Raw genomic sequence first — 24,504 nt, forward strand, 5'->3', positions numbered from 1 at the left:
TACTCTATTCCCTGCGGTCATTTTTCACCCGCAACAGCAAATGTTGTCGTAGAGAAGTGAGAATGGAGGAAGGAGTCCCGAGGGTAGAGGAGCCTGACAGCAAGCCTAAGAACTTTCATTTATCAAATCAGGCAGCAGAGAGAGCCATGGAAACTCTGAGTCAAACTCGAAGAAAGCACCAATGTACAGCCAAGATGCAGAGAGAGAAGACTGAAATCCCCCTTTACTGCTGCTGAGAGCAACAAAGCTCACAAAGGCACACAGAGACTACTAAGTACTAATCATGACTCAGAATGAGGACACAAAGAAACCCTGATTGTCTGCCCAAATACGCATAAACCCTGATTAGGATCTCAGCTGCCAGCTTAGGTAACAAAATGAGAAATTATTGCAGAGTTGAGGTTAACCCTAAAAATGAAGGGAAACAAAGTAATTGTCAAGCAAACGCATTGCCAAATAGTTAGTAGAACAGATGAATGTTGCAGGCATTTGTAAGACGCTTTATTAAGTTTTGGAAGGGGGTTTTGAAAAAAAAAAAAAAGAAATGATGAAACTGAAACCTGTGAACATGAGTTTGGATTCTCTGGGAAATATTTTCCCAGATGGGGAGAAGGCACACAGCTCTGAGCTTGGTGGGAGGGCGGACTGTCCTCCGAAGGAAAACAACAGCAGCAGTTGTTTCTGCTAATTCTCTCAAACGTTTCACGTCTCAGTGCCATAAACGTTGAGCAGCTTGCAGACTCGCGTCCCTTAGGAGTAACAAAAAAACTGGTGTGACATTGTTCAAATGTCACGCAGAGGAAAGAGGTCAGGGTTGTCGGGAGGTCAGGAGAGGCCGATGTTCATTCCTACCGCCGTTTCTTACCACCGAAATGGTTTTATGGAAGTTGGGAGTTAAAAAATTGTAACTTTTAAAGTTTTTTCTCAGATACACACAAGATAACCTTTGTGCATCTCATTACTCCTGGCCTTTGTATAAAAGACCAAGCAAAGAAAGAATGATAGGTTTGAAACTATACAGTGAGCCACTGCCACAGAATTCAGGCTACTCAAATAATGATTATCCAATATTGATTATCCAATTATTCAATAACTTTTTTGTAGTTTCATGTCAAAGCTCTTTATGTGTGAATACAAGATTCACTCACCTCAGGATGCTCCAAACAAACTGAAACCAATTGTTTGAATTGCATTCTGATTATTTTTGCTAATAACTATCTGACAAATTAGGGAAACTCAAAGCACTGGACTTTAATTTACCAGAGACTGTAAGGCAATGTTGTTAGCAGTCAGCTATTAGCTAGTTACAGTAACTTCCAAATTATACCCAATAAATGAAGTTTAGATACAGACTCCGTAAAAGGAGGAGTTATTGTTAATCTGAAGTTATACCTTTTTCTGAGCTCTCTGAAATTTGGTGGATGAATTTAATGTTTCCCAACAATATAGCAATATTTTCAAATTGTACAGTTTTGAGATTTTTATTCCTGGATCAGGTTGTAGACTATGTTGTTGAGATGATAAATGTAGTGAGACTTGGGGTTAATCAGATTAAGAAAAACCAGCTGAACCAGATCATCAAAGCATGACAGATTTAGATATATTTTGAAAAACTAACTCATGTTATATTGACCTAAAGCCAGAACAGAACATTTTATTCCATTATTTCAATAAGACATTCACCACTAAGATGAGTTCTGTGTATATATATATATATATATATATATATATATATATATATATATATATATATATATATATATATATATATCTCAGTTATGATCGCTCCGTCTTGCAGTTTGAGAATTTCCAGCAGAAATCAGCATCAAGTGGGAATTCCTTAAAGATGTTGTCATGCACGCACATCTACCTAAATTTACAGAATCTACATCTATCTTAAATCAAACTTTTCTAATTCTATTTCTGCTTATCTAGAGCCTTCCTCTGACACCTTTTGTTTGCTTTGGCTTGTCTGGTCCTGCCAGCATCCACCAGCCACTGTCTGCATACCAGTTCATAGAGCTGACAAACGCCCCATTTTTTGGTTGATTCCTTCTCTCTTTTCTTTGGCACCATGCATTTTACAGGTGGAAATAGGGGAGATGGGGAGAATTCACTGCACCAGTTTTGCTCCGGCTAACAGATTAATACTTCACTCGCAGAGAGCATTTAACTCTTGCTTGAACAGAGTAAGGTTGACAAGTGTCACTTCTAAACAGGACATGATTTATGCAAATATTCTGACGTCTGGGAGACATTTAAAAAAAAATATTCAAGAAAAGCAACAACTAATTTTTTGACAAGTTACAGGCTTTTCATCTGCAGCCATTGTTTACCTCTGTTGATAGTTACATAAAAAACAAAAGCCAAAACTCAGAATGTCCTCATCCATGAAGATTTCCTTTTTTTAAAGTTATTGTTTGCATTACTTGATGACAGAACCGTAGGGTCAATTTTGGAACACAAGTTACATATAATTGACTTAAAATGAAAGAATACTGGCAATGCAGAATGTTGTCAAAATGACTGCAATGACATATTTTGTTTTTGTCGATGATACTGCTTTTGTGATTGGAGTAGAAATGAAAGTCGCAATACAAAGTTGATGAACTGCACAATCCAACCTAAACCTATACAACTTAATATCTCAAAGAGTTGCAAGGCAGAGAGGAATTATTATGACTTTCCTTAAAAAAACAAACAAAAAAAACATGTAAAGTTTCATTATAAACAGGAGTTAATTTAAATGCATGAAGGTCATTTTAGCATTAGGTGAACTCTGGTAGCCATCGCACTGCATCGTCAGGCGACGGTTTTCACTCTGACTCTCAGCAGGAATACAGAGCAACTAGTTAAGCTCCAGAGTCATCAGCATTTGTGAGTTTATCGTCTGCAAAACCCAAATGAATGCGTGTCAGAAGCCCATCTGCCTCTCTTCGGCGGACATAATACTGCATGCCCCGCTGATGCATGCACCCACTTGACCTCATGTCAGTGCCACACAATGGTAGGGTCGCCCCCCCAACCAGGTACATGTCAGCATGAACCTCCAGCCGAACCTTGCGCACTAATGCCATATGACAGGCAGGGGACAGGCAGATAATACTGCACAATGGTGCGCCTAGTTGTTGCACAGTGTGGTGAGATCCATGGCCGTGGTGTTTGTGACAAGACCTAATGTGAAAACTTGCTGAAAGGACGACTTCAATGTCTATTCAGGCATTGAATTCTTAATTCACAGTCATACAATCTTTTATGTTTGATATAATATATGCTCATAAATATTATAATCTCATACTTGGCAGCTCATGTTCTGGTGTCAATCAGCTTGAAATGCCTCTTTGGAAATGACTGTTTTTTTTTTCTGTTTTAAAACGGTTCGTTATCAAGATCCCATGAGACTTTCGGAGTTAATTTAATTAATCTCTCATGACTTGTAAATCAATCTGATATGACCTGAAAACAAGTTAAAGCCAGAGGGCAAGTTTTATCAAGAAAACATGTGAAACTAAGATGGTCATCATGTTTTATGTCGAACGTAGCACACCTCTGCACAGATGTTGCCTTCTGCTGACCAATATTACAGATATCCAATAAAATATCAAGGTTTGCTCCAGTGGACATTGCTAATTGACACTTACCAGAAGGTCAAGATTTGTCTCTTGAGACATTCCTTGTCTGAAAAAGAAATCAATCATAACTTTTCTCCAGGAATCCATTTCATCAGTGACCCTACTGTGTGTAATGGACAACTAACAAATCAATACGGCTCTGACATCCCAGGAGAATCGGGTACGTAATTGCACACAGAAAAGAAAAGTGCTTCAGTTATTTTTTGTTTTTTGTTTTGCAGCAACAAACTCGGCAAAGAAATAACTGCGGATCTTTTTTAAGTTTCTCAAACAAAATCTAACACAGTTTCTGACAAGTTATTTCAGATAATACAGACGCCATCTTTACTTGGAGCTATTCACCATCGAGATATAAAAGTTTAGGAAATCTATAACCCCCTAAACTTTTCGATTTAAAGTCCTTTTAATTAGATGCAAGAGAATGATGCAGAGCAATGTGGTTCTGTTTCTCCTCTGTCTGTTGCTACAAAGTGCTGATCTGCTGACTGAATGAAGATTCTTTCAATTTTACCTCACTGACAAAAAAAGAAAACGTGTCAGTTTAAAATGTCTCTGATCATGGGCAACACAGGCAGTAATTGTGACCTAAAAGAGCACAGACGATTACTCTAATTAATGTAATTCTGTGCTAAGAACTAGAATTGGTAAGCTGCAAGTTAAATCTTTGTTAAGCAGCCAACGTCAGGATGACAAAATGACTGATTTACCCATTAGTAGTAAGTAGCTTGTTAGACTCTCACTGTTATTGCAAAGCAGAATGGCAAATCTGAGCAACGACTAAATATTGCAGGTGTTTATTTTAAAATAGAGTTAAATTAAGTTCATGTAAAATAAACAAAAATATTCTATAGACAAAACTGTGACCATAATAACACGTTACATTAATTTAGCAAAAGTAGGAATAATGAATTTTTCGGTTTTAGTTAAAACAAAATATAAATATTTTCTTGACGCCATAAAGTTGGGCTGTTTGACTCAAAGTTATCGTACTGTGAGAATGTTTTAACGACCCATGCCTTACTGGAAGTATTCCAGGAAAAATGTTGTTTCTTTTTGTGAAGACCTGGATAAAAGCCTCGCCTTGCAAATGTGTGATGGTGCTTTCTAGAGTTTCGTGTTCAGCCTATTCTGTATCACCAGAAACTTTCCCAGGAAGGGGGTCACATGAGGCGGTGTGTCCTTCAATCTGTTCTCAGTCCAGCTGTCTTCTCTGTAGATATCATTTGATCACAAAAATCTGTTTTATGGCCATCTGTGCAGTCTCACGAAGGAGCAAACTTCATTCAGCCGGTGACATCTGTCGACTGCAACTTTAAGCTGCCAGTGTTTGTTTTGCGTTTTTGGAGAATATGTAGCATAAGAGGTATTTAATTCAGCCTCACATCCACACAAACATTTACAAAAAGGTTGATTTAATTTACATATTTTGTGAAAACCAATTGGAAATGTGTCAGGAAAGTGGGAAAAATTTATCATTTGACTAACTTAAATGGGCATAAGTGAGAGTTTGTGTCACTTTATGCATCTGCTGTCTGCCTGTCTGTCTGCTTAGCATAAATAGGACATGAGGAATGATGACCCCAAGTCAAGGGCATTTATTTCTTTCCAACTGCCTTTAGGATGGACACGGTCGTACTGGGAATAAGTGGGAGTTGGGGTAAGAGGAGAAGAAACAGAAGAGCCAGGAGGAGTAGATGAAATACAGACATTTGGAAAGCAATTGAGAACATTGTTATGGAAATAGTTAGATGTGGGAACATCTGTAAACGTGCACAGTCATATTTTAGTGATCATAAAATGTCAAACCGAGTTACATTTGAGGTTGGCTTGAAAGAAGACGAAAATCAAACAGTGCATGTTGTTTGTTAAAGCTTAATCTCTTATATATTTAGGGGGGGAAAAAAAACAAAACATAAAATGTTTATGTTTGAGTGTTCTTTAACAAAGCTGTGTAAAGGAATGAAACAAGAGGAAAATGGCCAATCAAGCAACTTGCAAGGATGAACCAAATTATTGGGAAAAACAAAAAAAAGTTGTTTTCTTCACGGAGAAGTTCAAAACTAACTTTTCTTCAAGTCTTAAATTAATCTGATGCTTTTAGCATGTGCTTTTGACGCTTAGCTTCCATATCACTGGTTCTTTTGGAAAGGTGTGAATGTGTAATCACACTGTGACACGTACCAAAAAGCAAACTCTGGTCTGCCTAAAATCCTACGTCTTGGTTTGGCTGAAGTGAACTTTGGCCCGGTTTGAATGCATATGTGGCTGCAAGCGGATCAGAGACCGCCACAAAAGCAGGAAGTATACTGCATCGCAGGGCATTCTGGGTAAATACACCCTAAACAAACGGGTGAGTATTGCACTAGTCGTCTTTCACCAAAGACAAAAGAGAAATCCTACAGACGCTAAAATCTGACACAACTCCATTTTTGCTTACATTTTTTTGAAGAAGGAAGTTGCGCTCATGTCTTCTTTGGAGGTCATCGTGTTTTTTTCCTACAGTTGTTCTACTATGCCGCCACAGATGAGGGGAGAGGAACAAGATTTTTTTAAAGGGTTTGGATCATTTGACACAGTTTCAATGTTAAAGGGATTTGCACCACCTGGAAATGTAACAAATACTGATATTTTGGTCTGCAGTTGAACAAAATTGAGTCTGCATTACTTTCAGGTGTGAAAATGCCCTTTGTAAAAGTAAAGCATGAAGTCTTTCTTTTTGCAGCTCCAGTCTAACTTCCAGACTCCCCATCTCTGTTTCACACAGAGTAATTACAAGTTGATGACAACCACTTACATTCCTAAAAGTTGAATGTGTGTAGTGAAAAAAAAAATGTCAGTCAAGATAAAACCTGTTGGCAGCTGTTACTCTTTGAATGGATAATGTGAACTATCTGCCAAAGGTGGGCCCTACTCACTCACCTATACCCCGCAATTAAACCGCAGCTACCCTAAAGTGGCAGTCTGTACAAACCTATATATTACTGTCGTCATGTGTGATATTTTATTAAAAACTTCATGCTGACTGATGCACCTTCTAACCCACCACAGCTTGTTAATTTGGAGCCTTTTGTGCTTGACAGACAGCCGGGACGTCCTACTCTCTGACCCCTGTGGCCTCTTCTTCACTTGGGACCATAAAGGTCACCGTCCTGACGACGTCTATTGAGGAGAAGATGTGAATAGTTGTTTGGTTTTAGTCATATTTATACCCATGTGATTCTGACATTGACAGGGTGAAATTTCAGTGGAGATTTGGCAAAACTGTAATGGACAAAAAAAAAAAAAAAAATCAAACAGGTAAAACAAACCACATCAAGGCCTGTTGTTCTCAGAAGCCCGTCATGTTGATTATTGCACAGCAATTACTGGGACGCCCCTCGTTGAGGTAACCAACTTTATCCGCAGGGAAAACAAAGCCCTGCATGCAACGAGTCGGAGGGCGGCTTCAGTTTCTGTGGTTTGTTTTTGTTGAAAGTTCTGCTCAAGCTGATCTAGAGATGAATTTGCAGAAGAAAATTTGAACTGATTCTTCCAAAAGGCTTACGAGTAATATCTTACCACATCTGGAACGCAAACATTATATTTGTAGCCGCTAATATTATTAGCTGGAAGAGACGACTGTGATTGTGGTCCAACAATAAGAAAAGTCAGAGTATGGCTAGAGTCTTATCAGCCTGAATGAAGCAACATTCGTGACAGTCACCCTCCATCCGCTCTCACATGTGGTGCTAAAGGAGGCCAGTGATTTCACAGATCCACGGAGACTAAGAGCCCTCTTATCTTCAGCTGTCGTACCTTGTTATAAATCAGCGCTCAGCTATCCGGCCTGCACAGATAAGGAGCCCAAATGCAGATTGCTCCACACCACAAATGGAAAGAAGCTTTTTCTCCATGAGTGTTTTCTCTCACCCAGTACTTTCACATTCCCTTTCATTTTTTTAATCTGTTTTCATTCATCTGAAATGCAGGCAGTTTTTTTTTTCTCTCTCTATGGGTTCATGCACAGTCTCCCATGTTTATTTTCTGTTGCTTTTCCGGCAATCTGGTTATGATCATGTAACGTACGTGTGAGTCATTTCCAACACTGTCAACATAGAGATAAAAGTGCAAAGAAAAATCTGATTCCAGTGTCTTCAGGTTTTGCATGGAAAATTGTTGCAAAGCTAACAGACACACATACACGTAAATATAAGAGTGCAGGTATTGAATGATTCATGACACCAACAAGACGTATACAATGGTAAAAAGTTCTTGACGTCCACGTTATTCTTCCACTGCCTGGTGATCTTCACAAGCTGTAGAACTTTTTGTCCAAACTTCTTCCTAAAAGAACGAGCAGCTACAGAATAAAGAAAACTAAAGTCTCATCTTAGACAATTTTCGGATGTCGCAATGTGTTCTATAAAAAGCGTGCAGAACCAGCACAAAGAAAACTTTCCTTTTATGGACATATTTCTGTACCACAAAGAGAGAAGTATTGGTGCAAACAAAAAGGAGGTGGAATATTTCCCCGCAGGTTGTGAGCACAGGTCTGTAAGTGCGAGTGTTTAAAGCCTGGTTCACACTGTGCAAAACCAAACAAAGTGTTTGGCAAAGTGTTTTCTTTTTAAATCATTTGAAGGGGTCTTTGGTTGTCCGGAGTGACAGCCTCACTGACAGCGAGTTTAACACTTTCACTAGCAAAATAAAAAAACAATGACAAAATACCACGCATTGTCAAAAACACTGCCACCTTTTCCTCTCCCTTGTTTCGGAGTTGGACTCCAAGAAAAATGAAATGGTTAACACCGGCAACACTCTGTGTGCATGCATGGTTGTCTGTTCTGTACCCTGCCTCTTGCTAAATGACTCCTTGAGGTAGGCACCAGAGTTTATTCTGTGTTGTACACATAGTTTGAAAACACACTTGATAGTGCATGTAAAATAATTTTTCCAAATTTGTTCTAATATTAAAACTTAATGAAATCACTACATGCACACACATTTCGCTGATGGATTTTTTTTTACAACTTTGACCAGCAATTTTTATAATGCCAGACATCACCCAACCCTTCAGCTAAACATTTAATCAAATTGTGCAGGAGCTGAGATAAATGAAGGTTCTCTCAGGGTTTTCTTTTTTTCTTGTGGTGTGAATGGCTGTAATGATTTGTAACTAATTAATCTTTCACAGATGGTTTCATAGAACAGCACAATCAAGCCACAGCAGAGAAAAGGTAAATTTCACACTGTGCACAGATCCTGTTTGTTAATGACACAGGCTATGGACTAATGAATAGCAATCATCCCATTCTCTCTAAATGTGATTACGTTTGAACAAAGCCTGTGTATGTGTTGGAGATCCTTCAGTGCCAGAAAGCATGCAACATTTCCTCTCAGCTGAGTCGACCGCATTAAAAGTAGATTTGTCAGACGTGGAATAGAAAAAGTTTGTCTGTGCGTATCTGTGCCAGGAAGTGCTGCTCTGTGAAAGGCCGTCTGTGGTCGTCCATCAACGTAGTGTGGCGAAGCACAACATCCAGAGGAGCACCGCTTCAGCCAAAGTGACGTCTAACAGAAGGTGAAAGCACGAGATCATGGCCAGAGCAATGACTGTTTTACCATTTATGTCAAGAGAAGAAAAGGAAAGAGACCCAAACGATAAGGGATAGATAGACAGAGCGTGAGCAGAGAGAGGAAAAGGAAAGGCAGAGGTGCCCAGAGCATTAACGCTGTGCCAGAATTGTACGCCACTCCCCCTCCGCTTCCCTGGGGACACGAATGAAGTAAATGAATGATGGACTCGACTCACACAAACGCCTCCTTGCCTATTGAGTCCATGCAGTCCATTCACAGGGATGAGTGAGGCGTAGACATCAACAACAACAATAACAACAGCAACATAGGAGGCCCGTACTCCCATTTCTCATTTGTAAATGCAGGAACACAGACACAAACATATGGCACAAACACCACGGACGGCACTGCCAACATACCATGCGAGACACCTAGAGAAGGTTCCTGAGAACATAGCTGTGAAACAATGCTTTGAGGCAGGGGCGTGACCGGGGCAGGCATGGAGAAAATCTTGGCATAGTGTCAATGCAGTCGCAACAAAGATCGGGAATGAGAGGCCGTCCCGTCCCAAGAATCTTTCAGTGTGCTAACCCTCAAACGAGGTTTGGAAACTACATCTTCCACCACATGCTGCCCTTCCTCTTGGATTCAATTTTTCTGTGTTGTCTTTCCAAGACAAGATGAGTTCAGGAGGTTCTCTGCTCCAAAGGCTCTGTCTCACTCTGAGTTCTGACCTTAAAAGTCTGCTTTTATTACCTCCAGCCACGGCTGTTAGCTGAAGTTAGGGAATGTAATTTTTCAAGAGACAAGTTATTACAAGAAATGCACAGATCATGTGTCTCCTGGATGATACAGCGTTGTGCGTTTCTTTGCGTTGCGTTTCTGATTTTGACCAATTCCATTCCAGGAAAGTAACCAGAAGAAAGCAGTATTTCATTTCCATCTCTTTTTCACACTGTCTTTTGATCAAAACATGAGCTAGATAAGAGATCAGCAACTCTAGCTCTCAAGTGAAACTGTTCTGCAAATTTTGGATGCATCCCAACTCCAACACACCTGAATAAAAAAAGGATGGCGTCAGCCAGGTTTTTTTTCTGGTAACGTCAGCAAGGATTTTTTTTTTCAAATGTCTGGTCGTGAATCCTTTATTTGATGAAGCAGTGTGTAGGAGAAAAGTCACATCCAAAAATTGCAGGACAGGGACATTAGCGGACCGCAGACCTCTGAAGAATGTAGTTTCTGGCTAAAAGATTGTTGCATCTCATCCCAGTTACTAACCATTTAAATTTCAAACTTTGACGTATGTGAGTAATGTGGTAAGCATTTGAGAAGGGCTCCATTTTTATCAGTTAAGCATCATACAGCAACCCGGAAAGGGAGCGAAGAGTAGCAAAAATTATTAACTGCATCTCTGGAGGGAGGCATGAAGAGAAGGAGGAATTCTTTGGCCTTTTGAATCCAAAGTCTCCACTGCAGCCTCCCACACGTTCAGGATCAGGGTCAGTTAAAGGTTTCATTTTTACCTAAGCGGTTTATTGGACTTCACCCAAAACAAATTCCCACATTGACACACTTACTGTACTGTCTCTACAACACCTGAAAATCTCATGAGACTGCAAAGCTTTCGCCCCAAAAACAGCTCCGACGCAACTTTGAGGGAAGAATAAGTTTCCTATAAAAATGTTGCTAAAAGTTCTAAAAGCATTTGAAATAATTTTGCTCTGTTGAAGAGAAAATGTATTGTTCAAAGCACACATTTCAGCTTTTAGGTCAAAATACCTTTCAATGACAAATTACAACAATCCCTCCAAAGCAATCAGGGTGACGATGAGCAAGTGTGAACCAAGTTGGCAGTTTCACTGAGTCCAACAACAAACTTTGCACCATGAGGTTACAGTCAGGGCCTCGTCACAGAGCTGACCTGTGGAGGCTGTCTGGGCAGTCAGCATCTGAAAGTAAACCATCTCGTCCAACACTCACACGAAGCTAATGGGAAGCAGACACACAATTTGTCCAGAGTATGCCTTTGTGCACCCACGCTGCTCTCTTGCTCTTCATTCTCAAATCCTTCCATTTATCCACACTCTGGCTGAGATAGCAAACCTGACACTGATGCCCTGTAGTCCATTAGCGCTCTCAGAGCACTGTCTGATTCTGCTCCGCTGCTCCCCTCACACTTTCCTCCTCTCAGCTCATCTTCCCGACAGTTCTTATTACTTTCCCAGCCGCTGGCTGACTCGTTTTTCTGCATGTTTCACTCCTACATGCTGTACATCCACTCTCCGAAGCATCTAGGATGCAACGAGACAAGTTCAAATGACATTCTGAGAAAAAAAAACAAACAACAACAAAAAGTAAGCATTTACTTTGTTGCTTGATCTGTAATTTACAGCAGAGTAAGGCTGCAAATTAGAACGGTTTAGCGAAGGAAGAGGCCACCCCACACTGAAACGTCGACCTGTAGTAGCCACTAGCCAAAGACGCCACGCTCCAAGCCTGCTTACCACACACATGCTACAAGATGTTAGCCGAGCAGCTAACTGCTCCCGATTATAGACTCAGACGTAGTAGCCAAACAACTTGGCTCCCCTCGCCCATTGGGACTCTAGTTGCAGTACATTGTGTTTTGAGAAGATAAATAATTTCTTAGGATGATCAGTTTGAGTGTCTTTAACGTGTTTGTTGGCGTTTCTGAACTTCTTATGCTTAAACTGTTCCAAACGGAGCAGGCCCGTGCATGCTACTGCTAAAACTCTATCTAAATGAGTGTTTTTCTTTTAAAATCATCTAATAGAGCAATGTAAATGAATGTTTTAATCAGTAATAACCCTGTAAGGCGAGCTTGTGTCTTTAATAGGTATTTTTTCTTTCCCTTTCTTGTGTCAAAATTGTATAAACCAGCCCTAGAAAAGTATTACTGAAATACTCTGAACTAACCTCACCTTTTAACATTTTGCACCGGAATATATTTTGGAAAAAGAATATAATTTTACCAGTGTTGGAATGTCTCAAGCTTTTATGGCTTTCATGAAAGGATGACTGTGTGATCGCATTCAGCGCATTTGAGGAATGTTAAAACTGGCCATCATGACAGTCTGGTCAGGAACATGATCCAAACACCAACAGACACATGAAAATGAATGATAGCTGTCAAAAGCCAACAGGGGGAGAAGTGTCCTTGACCTGCTTTCTATTTAATTTCAGGATCGACTGCAAGCAGCCTCCCTTTTACCCCCTTAGGACTCGAGCATTTCAGCCATATCTGGAGAGAATGTCCATGTAGTCTGGACCTCGACAAAGAAATAATTCTTTGCATGTCAGTTTTGCTTCACTCCGAGAATCAAACCACGGCCTCCATCTCAATTGTTTCAGTAAATTTATTTTCACAATTGTCTTGACTAAGCCAAGTACTGGGTGCCGTGCTACAGGATTTCCTGCAACAGACAAGACAGCCGACATCTGGGGAAATAAGCGCAAGGCAGTGATTGCATCCCACCTCCTCTCTTCGGAGGGGATCATTTGAACCTGATTCAGTTTGTGAGGAGTGACAGGTAGAGGCTGCTATGGAAACCAAACCGAAGCAGTGTCACAGATAGCAGTTTTCTTTTTCTTTTCTTTTTTTAAGAAGCTGTGCAAGCATGCGAGCACCCAGACTCGCACACGTACAGACACACAGGCATCAACAAACAACTCAGACGTAGCCACATGGACCTGAAATGAATATTAAAACATTCCTCTCTGTCACTTTAAATCTGTACCAAACCACCTCTGGTATAAAATCCATTATAATCCTGAACCCTGTTTTCATCCCACGTCCTCCTTCACCCGAGGTCTATGACAAGTCTGTATAAAAACGGCACTTCTTAATGAACAAAACCACAATCACTGCTTCTGAAAGAAAATTCAAGGGTGAAGAAGAAAACAATCATAAACATCAGAAAGCTTCTTCCTAAGAATGAGAGAACGAGAAGACAAGTCTGATGTGCCACAGTGGCTCGCATCTATTTATATCCCGTCTGCCACATTTCCATCTAAAAAAGTGGCAACAGCAGAGACCAGGAGACACAAACATACCAGCAGGCACATGCAAACAGTCACCGACACACTCACACAAATCATGATGTGTTTCAGCTGAGGGTTGTCCCTCTTAATGCAGCGGACGGAGCCTGAGACTGAGATTCGGGTTTTTAGAATAGGTACGCACTGTGGGTCAATGGAGAATTGTTCTTTCCTGCTTTGTGCTGCAAAATGCAGTTCTGGAAAAAAATTAAAAGACCACGTTAAATGATCAGTTTCTCTGGCTTTACTTTTTATAAGTACATTTTTGAGTAAAATGAACATTGTTCTTTTATTCTATTAACTACTGACATGTCCCCAAAATCACAGGCAAAAATTTTGTATTTATTTACAGAAAATGAGAAATGGTCAAAATAACAAAAACGATGCAGCGCTTTCAGACCTCAAATAATGCAAAGAAAACAAGTTTGTAATCATTTAGAAACAACAAAACTAATGCTTTAACTCAGGAAGAGTTCAGAAATCAACATTTGGTGGAAAAGCCAGGAGGTTTTCAATGGGGTTCAGTGCAGTGGGCTCTTAGTTTTTTACAGAGCTGTACGGACAACACCTGACGGTAGAAGTTAGGGTAACTTGTCCTAAAGTACTATGGCATTGGGTTTTTTACAGATTTAAGAGGTCTAGGATGCACTGAAAAGCCTATTTGCTTGCCATTTGATTTATTAATGTGATATTTTAAATGTCTATACTCAAATTGAAATGAGTGAGAAATATGGTGGCCATTATAAACCTTTTCAATATTCATCTTTAAACATGTCACACTGAAAAACAACAAGAAAAATAAACACCTCATCACACTAAATGTACCCGATATCCTGTTTAATTTATTTATAAACAATTAGTCTGCTAAAGTAGGCTATTTGCTAACTTGTTGTTTTTTTACAGCACTATTTGCGTTTTTTGGGGATCTGACATCCTGAAGTCGCAGGTGTTTCCCAAAAAGGATAGAAGTGAATTTTAAAATAGTTTTTATCATAATTTTTGTAGTAAATACAACAGAAGCCCATATTGCTTACATCTAGTGCTAACATTAACTTGCATATAAACAAGAACAACAAGTGGAGATTCAGTCGTAGTTGCAATATTTTTATCTGATTTACTGAACTTGCAAAAGCAGAACAATCCCAGCAGAAAGACAGAAATAGAACAGCCTCCTTCTGTGATCTTGCTCTTTCCACAATGAGATTGTTGGATACCAAGAGGGAATTTCTGACGCCACCTTCAAAAGATCACTAGAAAAGGTCAAGAGAGATCAGAGTGCTGTGTTTTCTTTGTTTTGTTTAATGACTGTGGTGTAATTTTTACTTGCTGCTTGATTTAAGCAGAAGAATAGTAGAAGTTGATTTATGGGCGAGAATTGCACACATTTTAATCATGTGAAATTGCTGATTTATTCCGAGACATAAAACATAACCTTTACAAGGTACACAGTGACGCAAGGAGAAGACAGAGTCAAGAAACCTTTACGTCTACCAAGCTACGGTTAAAAGGAAAACATTTGAGGGCAAAAGTGAAGTGTAAAAAAAAAAAAAAACAAGAAAGAAAATGCTCCGAACCAGATGTCTCTCCTGCTAGGGAGCTCTAAAAATTAAAGAGCACAAGGAGAAGATACATAAAAAAGATATAAACGAAAACAAAGATTTTCATGGAAGAGAAAACGTTGAAGAGAATGAAAGGGAGAGAAAGGGGAGTAAAAAAATAAACAGAAACATTTTAATATTGTTTTATCACAATAAACCCACGTCTGCTATGGCAATCAAGCAACTATTACCAACCATATACAACCTAACGTAGCCCGAGACACCATCTCTGCTTATTCTGCATGAGTTAATCAAATTAAACATGCTCCTGCCCTCAGATTGGTAGCCCAGTGTGAGCTTCCTCCTTCAACTGTGGCCACTTAAAAATCCATGCTCCCTCTCTTTTTGTTGTGCATGTGGTAAAACAGTGTCCCTGCTGTGGGCGGCACACTGGGTGCTCTCCTCCTTAAGCTCACACTGCCAGCTTCTCATCAAGAGGCAGGAAGAGAGGGTAAGCATGGCGTAAAAGCAGAGGAGGATGACGATGCAGAGGAGGGAAGGGAGGTAAAAAACAAAAAAAAGAGAAGACAGGAGGGCCACTATATTTAGCAGTGGAGCTGTCACCTTCTGTTTGGCTCTCCTGAATAATCAGAGTTTGACACAACGCATCCTGTGGAGCAGAGGTTGCTGGGATACACCAACCTTTCTCCACTAGCATCGCCTCTGAGGAAGAAACTAATTAAGTATTGTAATAATTGCTAGGGGCTCACGTGCTACAGCTACCAAATGTTATTTTGCAGAAGCTTTCCACATATTTTTTTTTTAGATCACGTAAGGTTAGATGTTCCTTCAGCAATTCTGGATGTTTAAAGAAAATAACAGGTGAATGCATCATAGCAAGAAGAAATACATGAAGCATTGTGAACACAGAATTTTGACAAAAGCTTTTCAAATAGGCAATATGCAAATTTATTCAGATGAATGACAGTGAGAGATTTTATGGACAGTAGCCATAAAATCTACTGTCTATTTCATGGCTGGTTTTGATCAATTTGAATTTAAAGTTTCCAGGTCACATAAAGACCTGAAAGATGACGAACGTTAACTAGACAAACTTCGTTTCATGGAAAACGAGAAAGTTCGTATTTTTTTTAAAGACATTTTTTTCTTTGAGTCATTTCTTTACAAAAGTTCAAAAATATTTACAGTCAGTTTCTGTCTTAGCATTATACATGCATGTAGAAATCAAAACAAAATGACTCTGAACCTTCCCTGATGATTCATATCACCCAGAGTCAATCATGGGGTCTGATGAATAACTAATCTGGTCTGCAACAGGTTTGTGACGTTGCACTGATTTTTATAGGCGTTGCATCACTTTGAATCATCATCATAAGATTAAAACAATGATGATAGAGATTTCAGAAAAAAACAATCCTGCAACAATAAATTCAACAAACTTTCTGCAGCAACGATTAATTACAGGATATCCGCCTTATTGGATGCACCAAGAAATCATCTGGGGAATCAGACGACGTTCACCTTGACCGGCACGGTTCGCTGATCAATCGATCAAAAACTCAAAACTATGATACCTTTCTGATGAGTGAACCCACCATATACTTAAGTGCTACCAGCCTATAACAATCCTCGATGTGGAAATTGTCACTGAAGGAAAATCACTCAAATATAACTATTTTCATGATCACGTATGTGTTTAAATGAAAGTCAGAGGCAGCACAGAGAAGTTGTTCACTGCTTTGTATTTCTGAATTTATGGTTGTTTTATACTTCATCTCTTCTGATACATATGTATATGTTAGGCTCTATTTGTATCAGCTGGACAAATATTTAGCAGAATTTAGACAATTTGACCCAGAGGAGAGATAACAGGAAGGCTAAATGTGTTAACCTGCTTTATTTTCTCCTTTTGAGCTTTAAGCTTCAGTCCGTCATGGAAAAGGTTGGACGCTGAAATACTGGAAGACTTTTGAAAATCTCCCCGTTAAGGTAAAGTTTTACTTAAAGATTATTGTGAATGCTAAAGAGAATTCAGAACAAGCTAAAAGCAGTAGTGGCAAGGTCAACGCTGAAAAGATGAAGATTGGCTCTCTAGTCTTGACATGGTAACGTCTAAGCTGAATCTAAGTGGACAACGGTGCATGCTTTCATACCCCCTTAACTATTTGGGGATACAGCTCAGGCATGACAGGCGTGATTAATGTTTTCCCTTTGCCAGAGGAGCCCAATAAATGACAACAGAACAGGGCCACCTACGTAGAGGAATGTCACGCTGACTTCACATGTGGAAACTAAAAGTCTCTCACAAATCTGCCAGTGGGATATAATCTGCAGAAGCACCCCATTGTTGGAAAGTTAAAAACGGCAAGTTCAAACTCAGTGGCAGCAGCTTATTATTCGGAGAATGAGAAGATGAAGGACATGTCACCATTTCTGACGCTCGCCCTGAGAACCGTCAGGAAAGATGAGCACGATAGTGAAGTCTTTGTTCAGGCGTGACAACCATCAGCTCATTACGTGTCAGAGGAAGACCGTCCAAAGGAGAGGGGGACTACAAAGGCTGAACGAACCTAAAGACCATCCGTGAAAATTAGTTCAATTACAGGACTGCCTGGGTTTATCTTCCTCCTGCAGGCTTTCTTCCCACAGCTAACCTTGCGCCCAGGTGTTCTGCTGCGGACCACAAAGAGGCCAAAGCAAAACAGAGTTAAACACTTTCAAATGTGCCTGAGGATTGCCCTAACAAGCTATTATTGGTTAATATGGTGCCATTCTCCCACAGTTTGAGAGCAGTTAACCTCGGGAGTGACTGGCTCCTGTTTGAAGGGTCAAAACCTCGCTGAGCCCTGTGCACTAAAATAGCAGGTGATTATAGACCTTGTTTAAATGTAACTATAGGAGTTCCCAGCAGATGACACAAGCCAGTCTAGTTCAGCCTTTATGAGACAGAAGAGCTACATACTCGCACAAATTTGAGCCTTTTTGTCCTGTTTCTCTAAATAAAACCTTGTGCTAAATCGTCAGTTACTCCTTTCAATTAATTCTAATGAAGATGATGCAGAAATTGAAAGGTGTGCTGCCTGGATTTTGTTTCTCAGCTCTGTTTTTATGGACTCGTGCATGATGATTTGCTTCAAATGGATATTCCTTTCGTCTTATATGATGCAGTTTCACAAAGTTCTTAATGCAAATAGTATCATGGTACCATACTTCAAACTACTCATTTTCATTCAGAAATTGTATGTCAACATGTGAAATGGTTGAAATAAACAAATAAATAAATAAACTTGCCTGACACTAAATGTATTGCTTCTAGAAGTGATATCATTACATTTTTTGTAAAAGTACTCATACCTCTCTTCACAGCAGCTGTAAGCTTCAGTACATTTTATAATACTTTTCAGAGATGGACAAATACTAGATACTGCACACCTGTTAAGTCGGATGGAAAAGTATGCCTACAACTCAAGCTTTTTACAAAAAAGTACATTATGGCATATAAATGCTTTCAAGTCGATATTTTCCTGAATCACTGGTTTTCAATACAACACAGCTGCAAATCCTTTGAGGTATTTCTCTACAAGGTCTATGCATCTTATTTTCTGGAAAATATCTCAGATTCAATCAAATTCAAATTAGATTTGTAGTGTTTAACCATTTGGATTTAGGTTTTACTTTGACTGGGCCATTTGAACATTCTGATAAGCTATGAATTAAAGAATTTGATTTTTTGTTTAAGGTTATTTTGTGTTACCATTCTCAATTTTTTTTGAGACATTTAACTGGTTTTCTTCCTAGATTGTTTTGCATTTAGATCCGACCACTTTCCCATCGATTCTGAGGAGTTTCCTGCTCATCCTCAAGAAAAGCAACCCAAAAGCTTGATGAACTGTAAAGAGATTTTAGCTCATTGACTCACTGATTGTCGGTCTAAACTCAGTCTGCAATGCACACTGTTATTAACCATCAGGGAAAATACTGTCAGCTTTCCAGAGTGATTTGTGTGTCTGCAACCATAATCAGATTTACATCCCATAGCAGAAAGAGTGAAGAAAAAAGTCGAGTTGTTCACTACACACACTCAAATCAGCTGCAAGGAAAATAGTTCAAAAGACAGGATACATAAAGCAGCTTTGGTTCTGTAGAGATAATTTCCTTCATTTCATCAAAGAAATCATGTTTTCCTTTCAAAACGAGGAACTAATTCCTCTCATTTCAACGATGGAGATGTTGGATTTATAAGCCGCAGCCTATCAGCATCAAAGGAAAAAAGCCAACATCAACTCTCGCAAACATGGTGCAAAAGTGCTGTTATATCACAGCGATGCTTTTATATAATTTGTCAGTTGTTTTTTTTTTTTTTTTTTTTATCATGCATATTAATGCACATCTCAGATGCAGCCTAATGTGAGTGTGAAATAAAGAGTGGGTTTTTAAGCATTGTCCTTATACAAAAATGCTCTGCTTGTGTCTTTTTTTCCTATTAAAAGCCATGTTTAGCTCCATCTATGGTTCATTGTGAGTGGCTCCGACAGAGAGCAAATGTCAGAAAGGCAAATATGAACTGTGGATACAGGATAAGAAAAAAAAACAAAAAAAAACAAAACTTGAATGGCAGCCAAATGTAGCAAAATCCTCCCCACCAGTTTCCTAAAATGTAAATAATCAGAGACCTTTATGGATAAAGACGTGAGGCTGGGTCATGTGCAGCAAATTCAGCAACCTTTAACGCCTTCACCTTCTGCATTTCCTTACTCTGATATTGGCTAGAAATTCAAATGCTTATTTGGAAATTTCATTGTTTACATTATCATGAGGCACTTATCACAAGAGATAACTGCAGTACATTGCCATTATGAAGCCTAAAGCCAAGTGCTTTGTTAAGTACACCAGCACATAAAAAATTAATAAAGCATTCCTCGTGGAGCAGTGCAAAAATCCATACAATTAGCGGATCACACAGATTAGATGCGTTACTAGTCTCAGGCCATTTGAAGTTGCTCCGTCGTGCATAAACTAACCTCCAAAACTAATTAAAAACAAGCAAACAAATTTAAAATAGTAGAAAATAAATTGACATTTCCCAGCAAAGTAAATGTGAGACTATTAACAAGTGAAACACCCGCTGAGAGAAAAAGATTGGGCTCAAAAGGTTAAAGCAAAAGGGGGAATTGAAGGGTATTAATAGAGTACAGGCCTCCATCAGAACCAATGCCCTATGTTGTAATTTTGAGAGAAACTGTAACAAAAGTTAATGGGTTTTCCCTTTGGCCATGCTCCACCTCTCGACCTACTTTTATGGACTTAAGTGCTGCCCTTGTTTGGTATCATGTATACAGACAAACAAGCGTCATGAATCAATAATTCTGTATTAACCGACTTAAATAACACAAACTGTGTGAGACAATCCAGGATTTTTATTGTTTTTATGAGCACGCGTCACGTAAGTTCATCTGGAATCGCCCACAGGTTTGGTTTTCAAGGCTTCAAAGCTGCAGTTCATTCTGCGTTCCTCAATTTTCTCACATGAAAGCTGTCTGGCTAACAGTACTCAAGAGTGGTGATCTCATAAAAGGAGACAGATCCGAACTCAGCGATATTAAAGTCGTCAGCAGAGACAGGTACAATAAAACCTCGAGGACGGTCTTGGACGCCACTTTGACAACGCAGCAGAAACAGCTCTGCTGGGACCTATTTTAGCCGGACAATTCAACACACAGGCTCTCACGCTGGCATTGACCGACATTCATAACATGCTGGATCTGCACCCGGACTACGTGCACAGCCAAGTGTTAAATTTGACTTGATTTTAGAAAGCAGCCCAGGTCACACAAAGGCTTGTTTTTGGGGGGGACTAATAACAGCCGTGCAATTTGATGAAGACAAATTTTGTGGCCCTGAATAGTTCGGACAATCAGCGGCACATCTCATTATTCTCACCGGTTTCTCGCACACAATCAAACCCCAGTTAAGCTCTGGCTGAACAAGAGCCAGGGTTGCAAACCCCGAATCTTGCTGTTGCCAACAGTTAACCCATTCCAGATAGAGACCAAAATGGAGAGAAGGTGTTGCACCAGGTCTGCAGATGAAACACAAAAAGAAAGGTCACAGTGTTTTCAAGTGCCTTACCTTTAAAGGACAGGAAGATTCTGGGAGCAGACAGAGGATCATTGGAAGGTGGCAGCCCGCCCGCCGACACGGCCAGGAGGGCCAGCAGCCAGGACAGTTTGTCCCACAACATTGTCCCTCTATTTGTTAACAGAGGAGACGTCCCGTAGCTGTGAGACAGACAACACCAGGCGTCAAAAATCCACAGGCCCTTTAAATTCAAAAAGCAATATAAGAATAAATAAATAAAAATCTCTCCCTTACTAAACCGTATGTACTTATCTTGTCATGTGAATTGCCATGAAGTAAAATAAAAGTAATCTGTCAGATGGGCACCTGAACACGAGTCCTGTTGCTTATTTGAATCCCCAATCTGACAGCTGTGCATTTTGTACACTGTAAAAATAATTAGCACTGTACAGCAGGTGTCAGATGACACAGAAGTCAGTTTCAGATTTGAAGCTTAAGGCTTATTTCTGATTATTTTAAATATCCATACATTTATCTGTAAGGTTTTACACTTAGTTGACCAGCTGGGGAAGTGGCCACCTATTCTGTTATGTTATATATGTGCTGGCAGCAGAAAGTCTTCGCTCGGTGCTGATTCATCCAAAGAACTGCACCTGCTAATTATGAACTTTTTTGTGTTGAAGTGAAGGAAATAAGGCCTCATGGTTAAACTCTGTCATCTGAGTGCTGATCTAATGAGGAACTCAACATGCATGATTGGCTGCCTTTATGTATCACCAAGCCATGCAACTTAAGTCATGCTTTGTGAATCTTTTTTGCAAAGAAAATCTACATTTTTTTTATCACAAGCTCCTTTTTTCTTTCAAATTTTCTGTAGCTTTTTTTTTTCCATGATTGATCCAGCTGGTGTTTGCCTCTGCACTTATTCAAATCGGCAAGACTGAACTTTTTGACTAAAGCTACATAGCGTGTTTGCTACAAATGCATAGCAACGAATTTGAGGAGATATTGCACTGTTTCCCCTTTAGCAAGGCTGGAAAGAGTTGCTGCCCCTTAAGCCTGGCGCGCACTGGCTGCGCTCACAGATTAAATCACAAAGCGCATCAGCATGCTGTCATCCGCCACAAAGAGAGCTGGAGATAATATCCTCATAAATGGGTTCTGAGGGCTATCCAAGAAATCAGAGTGTGGACGGATTTGCAAAAAAAAAAAGGAGAGAAAGAAACAAAGAAAAACGTGCATAAAAATGCATGATGGTCTAGGTTTGGAAACAAAACAGTGATAGCAAGGAGATGGAGGGGGATTCGATGTAATCATCCATGTATGCCACTGATCTCCTTGTAAACGTGGATCAGAGTTTGAGGTCAGATTTTCAGTCAGGGTTTAAGATCAAGTTCCACACTGAGCCACAGAAGGCAGAGCTCCAAAGGAGAGCCGCTAACCAAAATAAAGCCCGACTGCATGGGCTCCGAGTTAGGAGGACATGATCCACATGCCTTTTGGAAGCGAAATATGGCATTTACATGAAATCCAAATTATTGTCTGGAGACTGGATGTGTGCTTAGCTTGAAATCTCAGAATGCACATGCAGCAGAAACTTTAAATGTCCACCAAAACGCACAGAGACACGGACAATGACGCGCGGCTTTTGCGCCTTGCGTGATTTTCAATAGAGTTTCATTAAAAAAAAAAAAAAAAAGACCTCCCACGCGTTTAGGGAGGCGCACCAAAAAATATAAAGCTTAAGTATTTCAATAAATGACCAAATAATCTTGCAAATATCCATTTGAACTCAGAAAGCAACTATTTCCCCCACCTCATTCTTCAAGTGAACTTATAGTTTAAGGTTATCATTTTTCATAAAAAACCAATTCCTTAATAATCACCTGCCTTCTAGATGCTCCTAGATTTTGCACTACGGCTGGTCACCATTTAAAACCATCCACTCAGGTTGCTCCGTCCGCAGGCGTATCAATCGCAGATCCTGCACGATTATCCCAGAGCCAAACAAAGCTTGGATTTAAATTACCTTCACGGAGCCCCTTAAACTTGAAGTGAGCACTTTATTGCAACAGAAGATTCCGTGGGGTTTTTATTTCTACCCTTGAAAAGGTGAACAACAACAACAACAAAAAAAAAAGGGACGAGTTTTCGCTTGGACACAATCGTCGGAGCGGAGATTCAACCCGCGCGCAGCGACGCTCAAGTCTGGAGTGGAAGGAAGCGGATTTCTGCAGGTGGATAGGCTGAGGTCTATCCACCTCGGTTGTGGACACACCCAAGGGGGAGGGAACCTACCCTAGCAACCCTCCCTAAAATCTCACAAAATCCTACATTTTTATCCGACACCACCCTTCAACTTTTCTGATTTATTGTCTCGTTTCAGAACGTTAACTTTATGTTTTCATTCGTTTAATTGGGACATTTTATTAAATGATTTGCAAGACAGTACAGCTTATTCTGCAGGCCTCGTCTAGTCTTTCCGCGTATATTTATCGTTCACACGAAGGATCAAACCACATTTTCCACACATTCAAACTATATTTTAATAATAAAGAGTGGGAACAGTGCTCCATTTCGTCTCGAGCCAAAAGTCATTCAAGTTTGGAAAATCTAGTTCAAAATGTTGAAAGTAGATACTGAAATAAGAGAGGTGGCTTCAATTTATTTTCATTACCATGAACATTTATCTTTCTGATCACCAATATTGGGTGCCTCACAAAAATATTATTTTTCTAGTGTTTTTTTTTTTTTTTTTCATCTTGTCAGCAAGAAACGAGTGGGATTTCTGTGATTAGACTACACAAAGTGGCACATATTTTTTAGAAGGAATATGATACATGGTTTTCAAAACGGTTTACAAATACAATCTAAAAAGCCCAGCAGAAATTTATATTCAGGTCTGTCGAGGTAAACACCACATTTTGCTGCAGTTTCAACTGCAAGTGTGTTGGGTAAATTTCTACCAGCTATTTCTAGCAGAGACTGAACTTAAAATGTGGATAAATAGTCAACATTTTTGAGAGATTCTCTGTTACATTTAGCTCCGGGCTTTAACTGGGCCATTTTAATGAATCGATGAACTTTGATCTAAATCCTTCTATTCTTGATTTGGCTGTATGATTTGGCTCATTGTCCATCTGGAAGGTGGATCTTCACCTCAGTTTGAGTTTTTTTTTTTTTTTTTTTTTTTTTTGCAGCTTCCAAACAATTCTCTTCCAATATTAACCTGCATGACTAGCAGCAGCTCCTTTGTTCCTGATGAAAACATCCCAACAGCATAATGCAGTCACCACCGTGTTTCATCACATAGATGTGTGTTCAGAAGTATGTTTACTCTCCTGTCATTTCTCTGATGCACACAGCATTTTGCAAGTAGACAAAAAGTTAAATTTTGGTCCTACCTGCTAACAGATGTTTGCTATAATCAGAGCTTATTATGACTTCCTTTCTTTTCACAGGTTTTATTCTTGCAGATTGTGTGCGTCTCTACATGTCCTCCAGATTTACCTTGTGTCTTTTTTGGCTGCTTCAAAGCACTTCTCTGCTCTGTCAGTTTAAGTGCATTACATGAAAGATTGAACTGTACCTTTAGATATTTTTTTTTTCCTTTAAGCTTC

At 39.6% G+C, this 24,504-nt stretch overlaps 1 protein-coding gene across 3 annotated transcripts in view; it reads right to left on the reverse strand.

Moving 5' to 3' along the window:
* sema3fa (sema domain, immunoglobulin domain (Ig), short basic domain, secreted, (semaphorin) 3Fa) overlaps positions 1–23,143 on the reverse strand; it is a 60,213-nt gene extending 37,070 nt beyond the window's left edge. For all 3 annotated transcript variants that reach the window (XM_015035694.1, XM_015035692.1, XM_015035693.1), the window contains exons 1-2: positions 22,775–23,143; positions 20,936–21,084 (exon numbers count right to left, since the gene is read on the reverse strand). In XM_015035694.1, the coding sequence (XP_014891180.1) occupies positions 20,936–21,047 (112 nt within the window). In that variant the 5' untranslated portion in view covers positions 21,048–21,084; positions 22,775–23,143. The remainder of the gene's footprint in view (positions 1–20,935; positions 21,085–22,774) is intronic.
* Between the last annotated feature and the right edge of the window lie 1,361 nt (positions 23,144–24,504).

The sequence above is a fragment of the Poecilia latipinna genome, unplaced genomic scaffold (genome assembly GCF_001443285.1).
Source record: "Poecilia latipinna isolate Pla-1442-1.1 unplaced genomic scaffold, P_latipinna-1.0 Scaffold345, whole genome shotgun sequence".
Classification (NCBI taxonomy): Eukaryota; Metazoa; Chordata; class Actinopteri; order Cyprinodontiformes; family Poeciliidae; genus Poecilia; species Poecilia latipinna.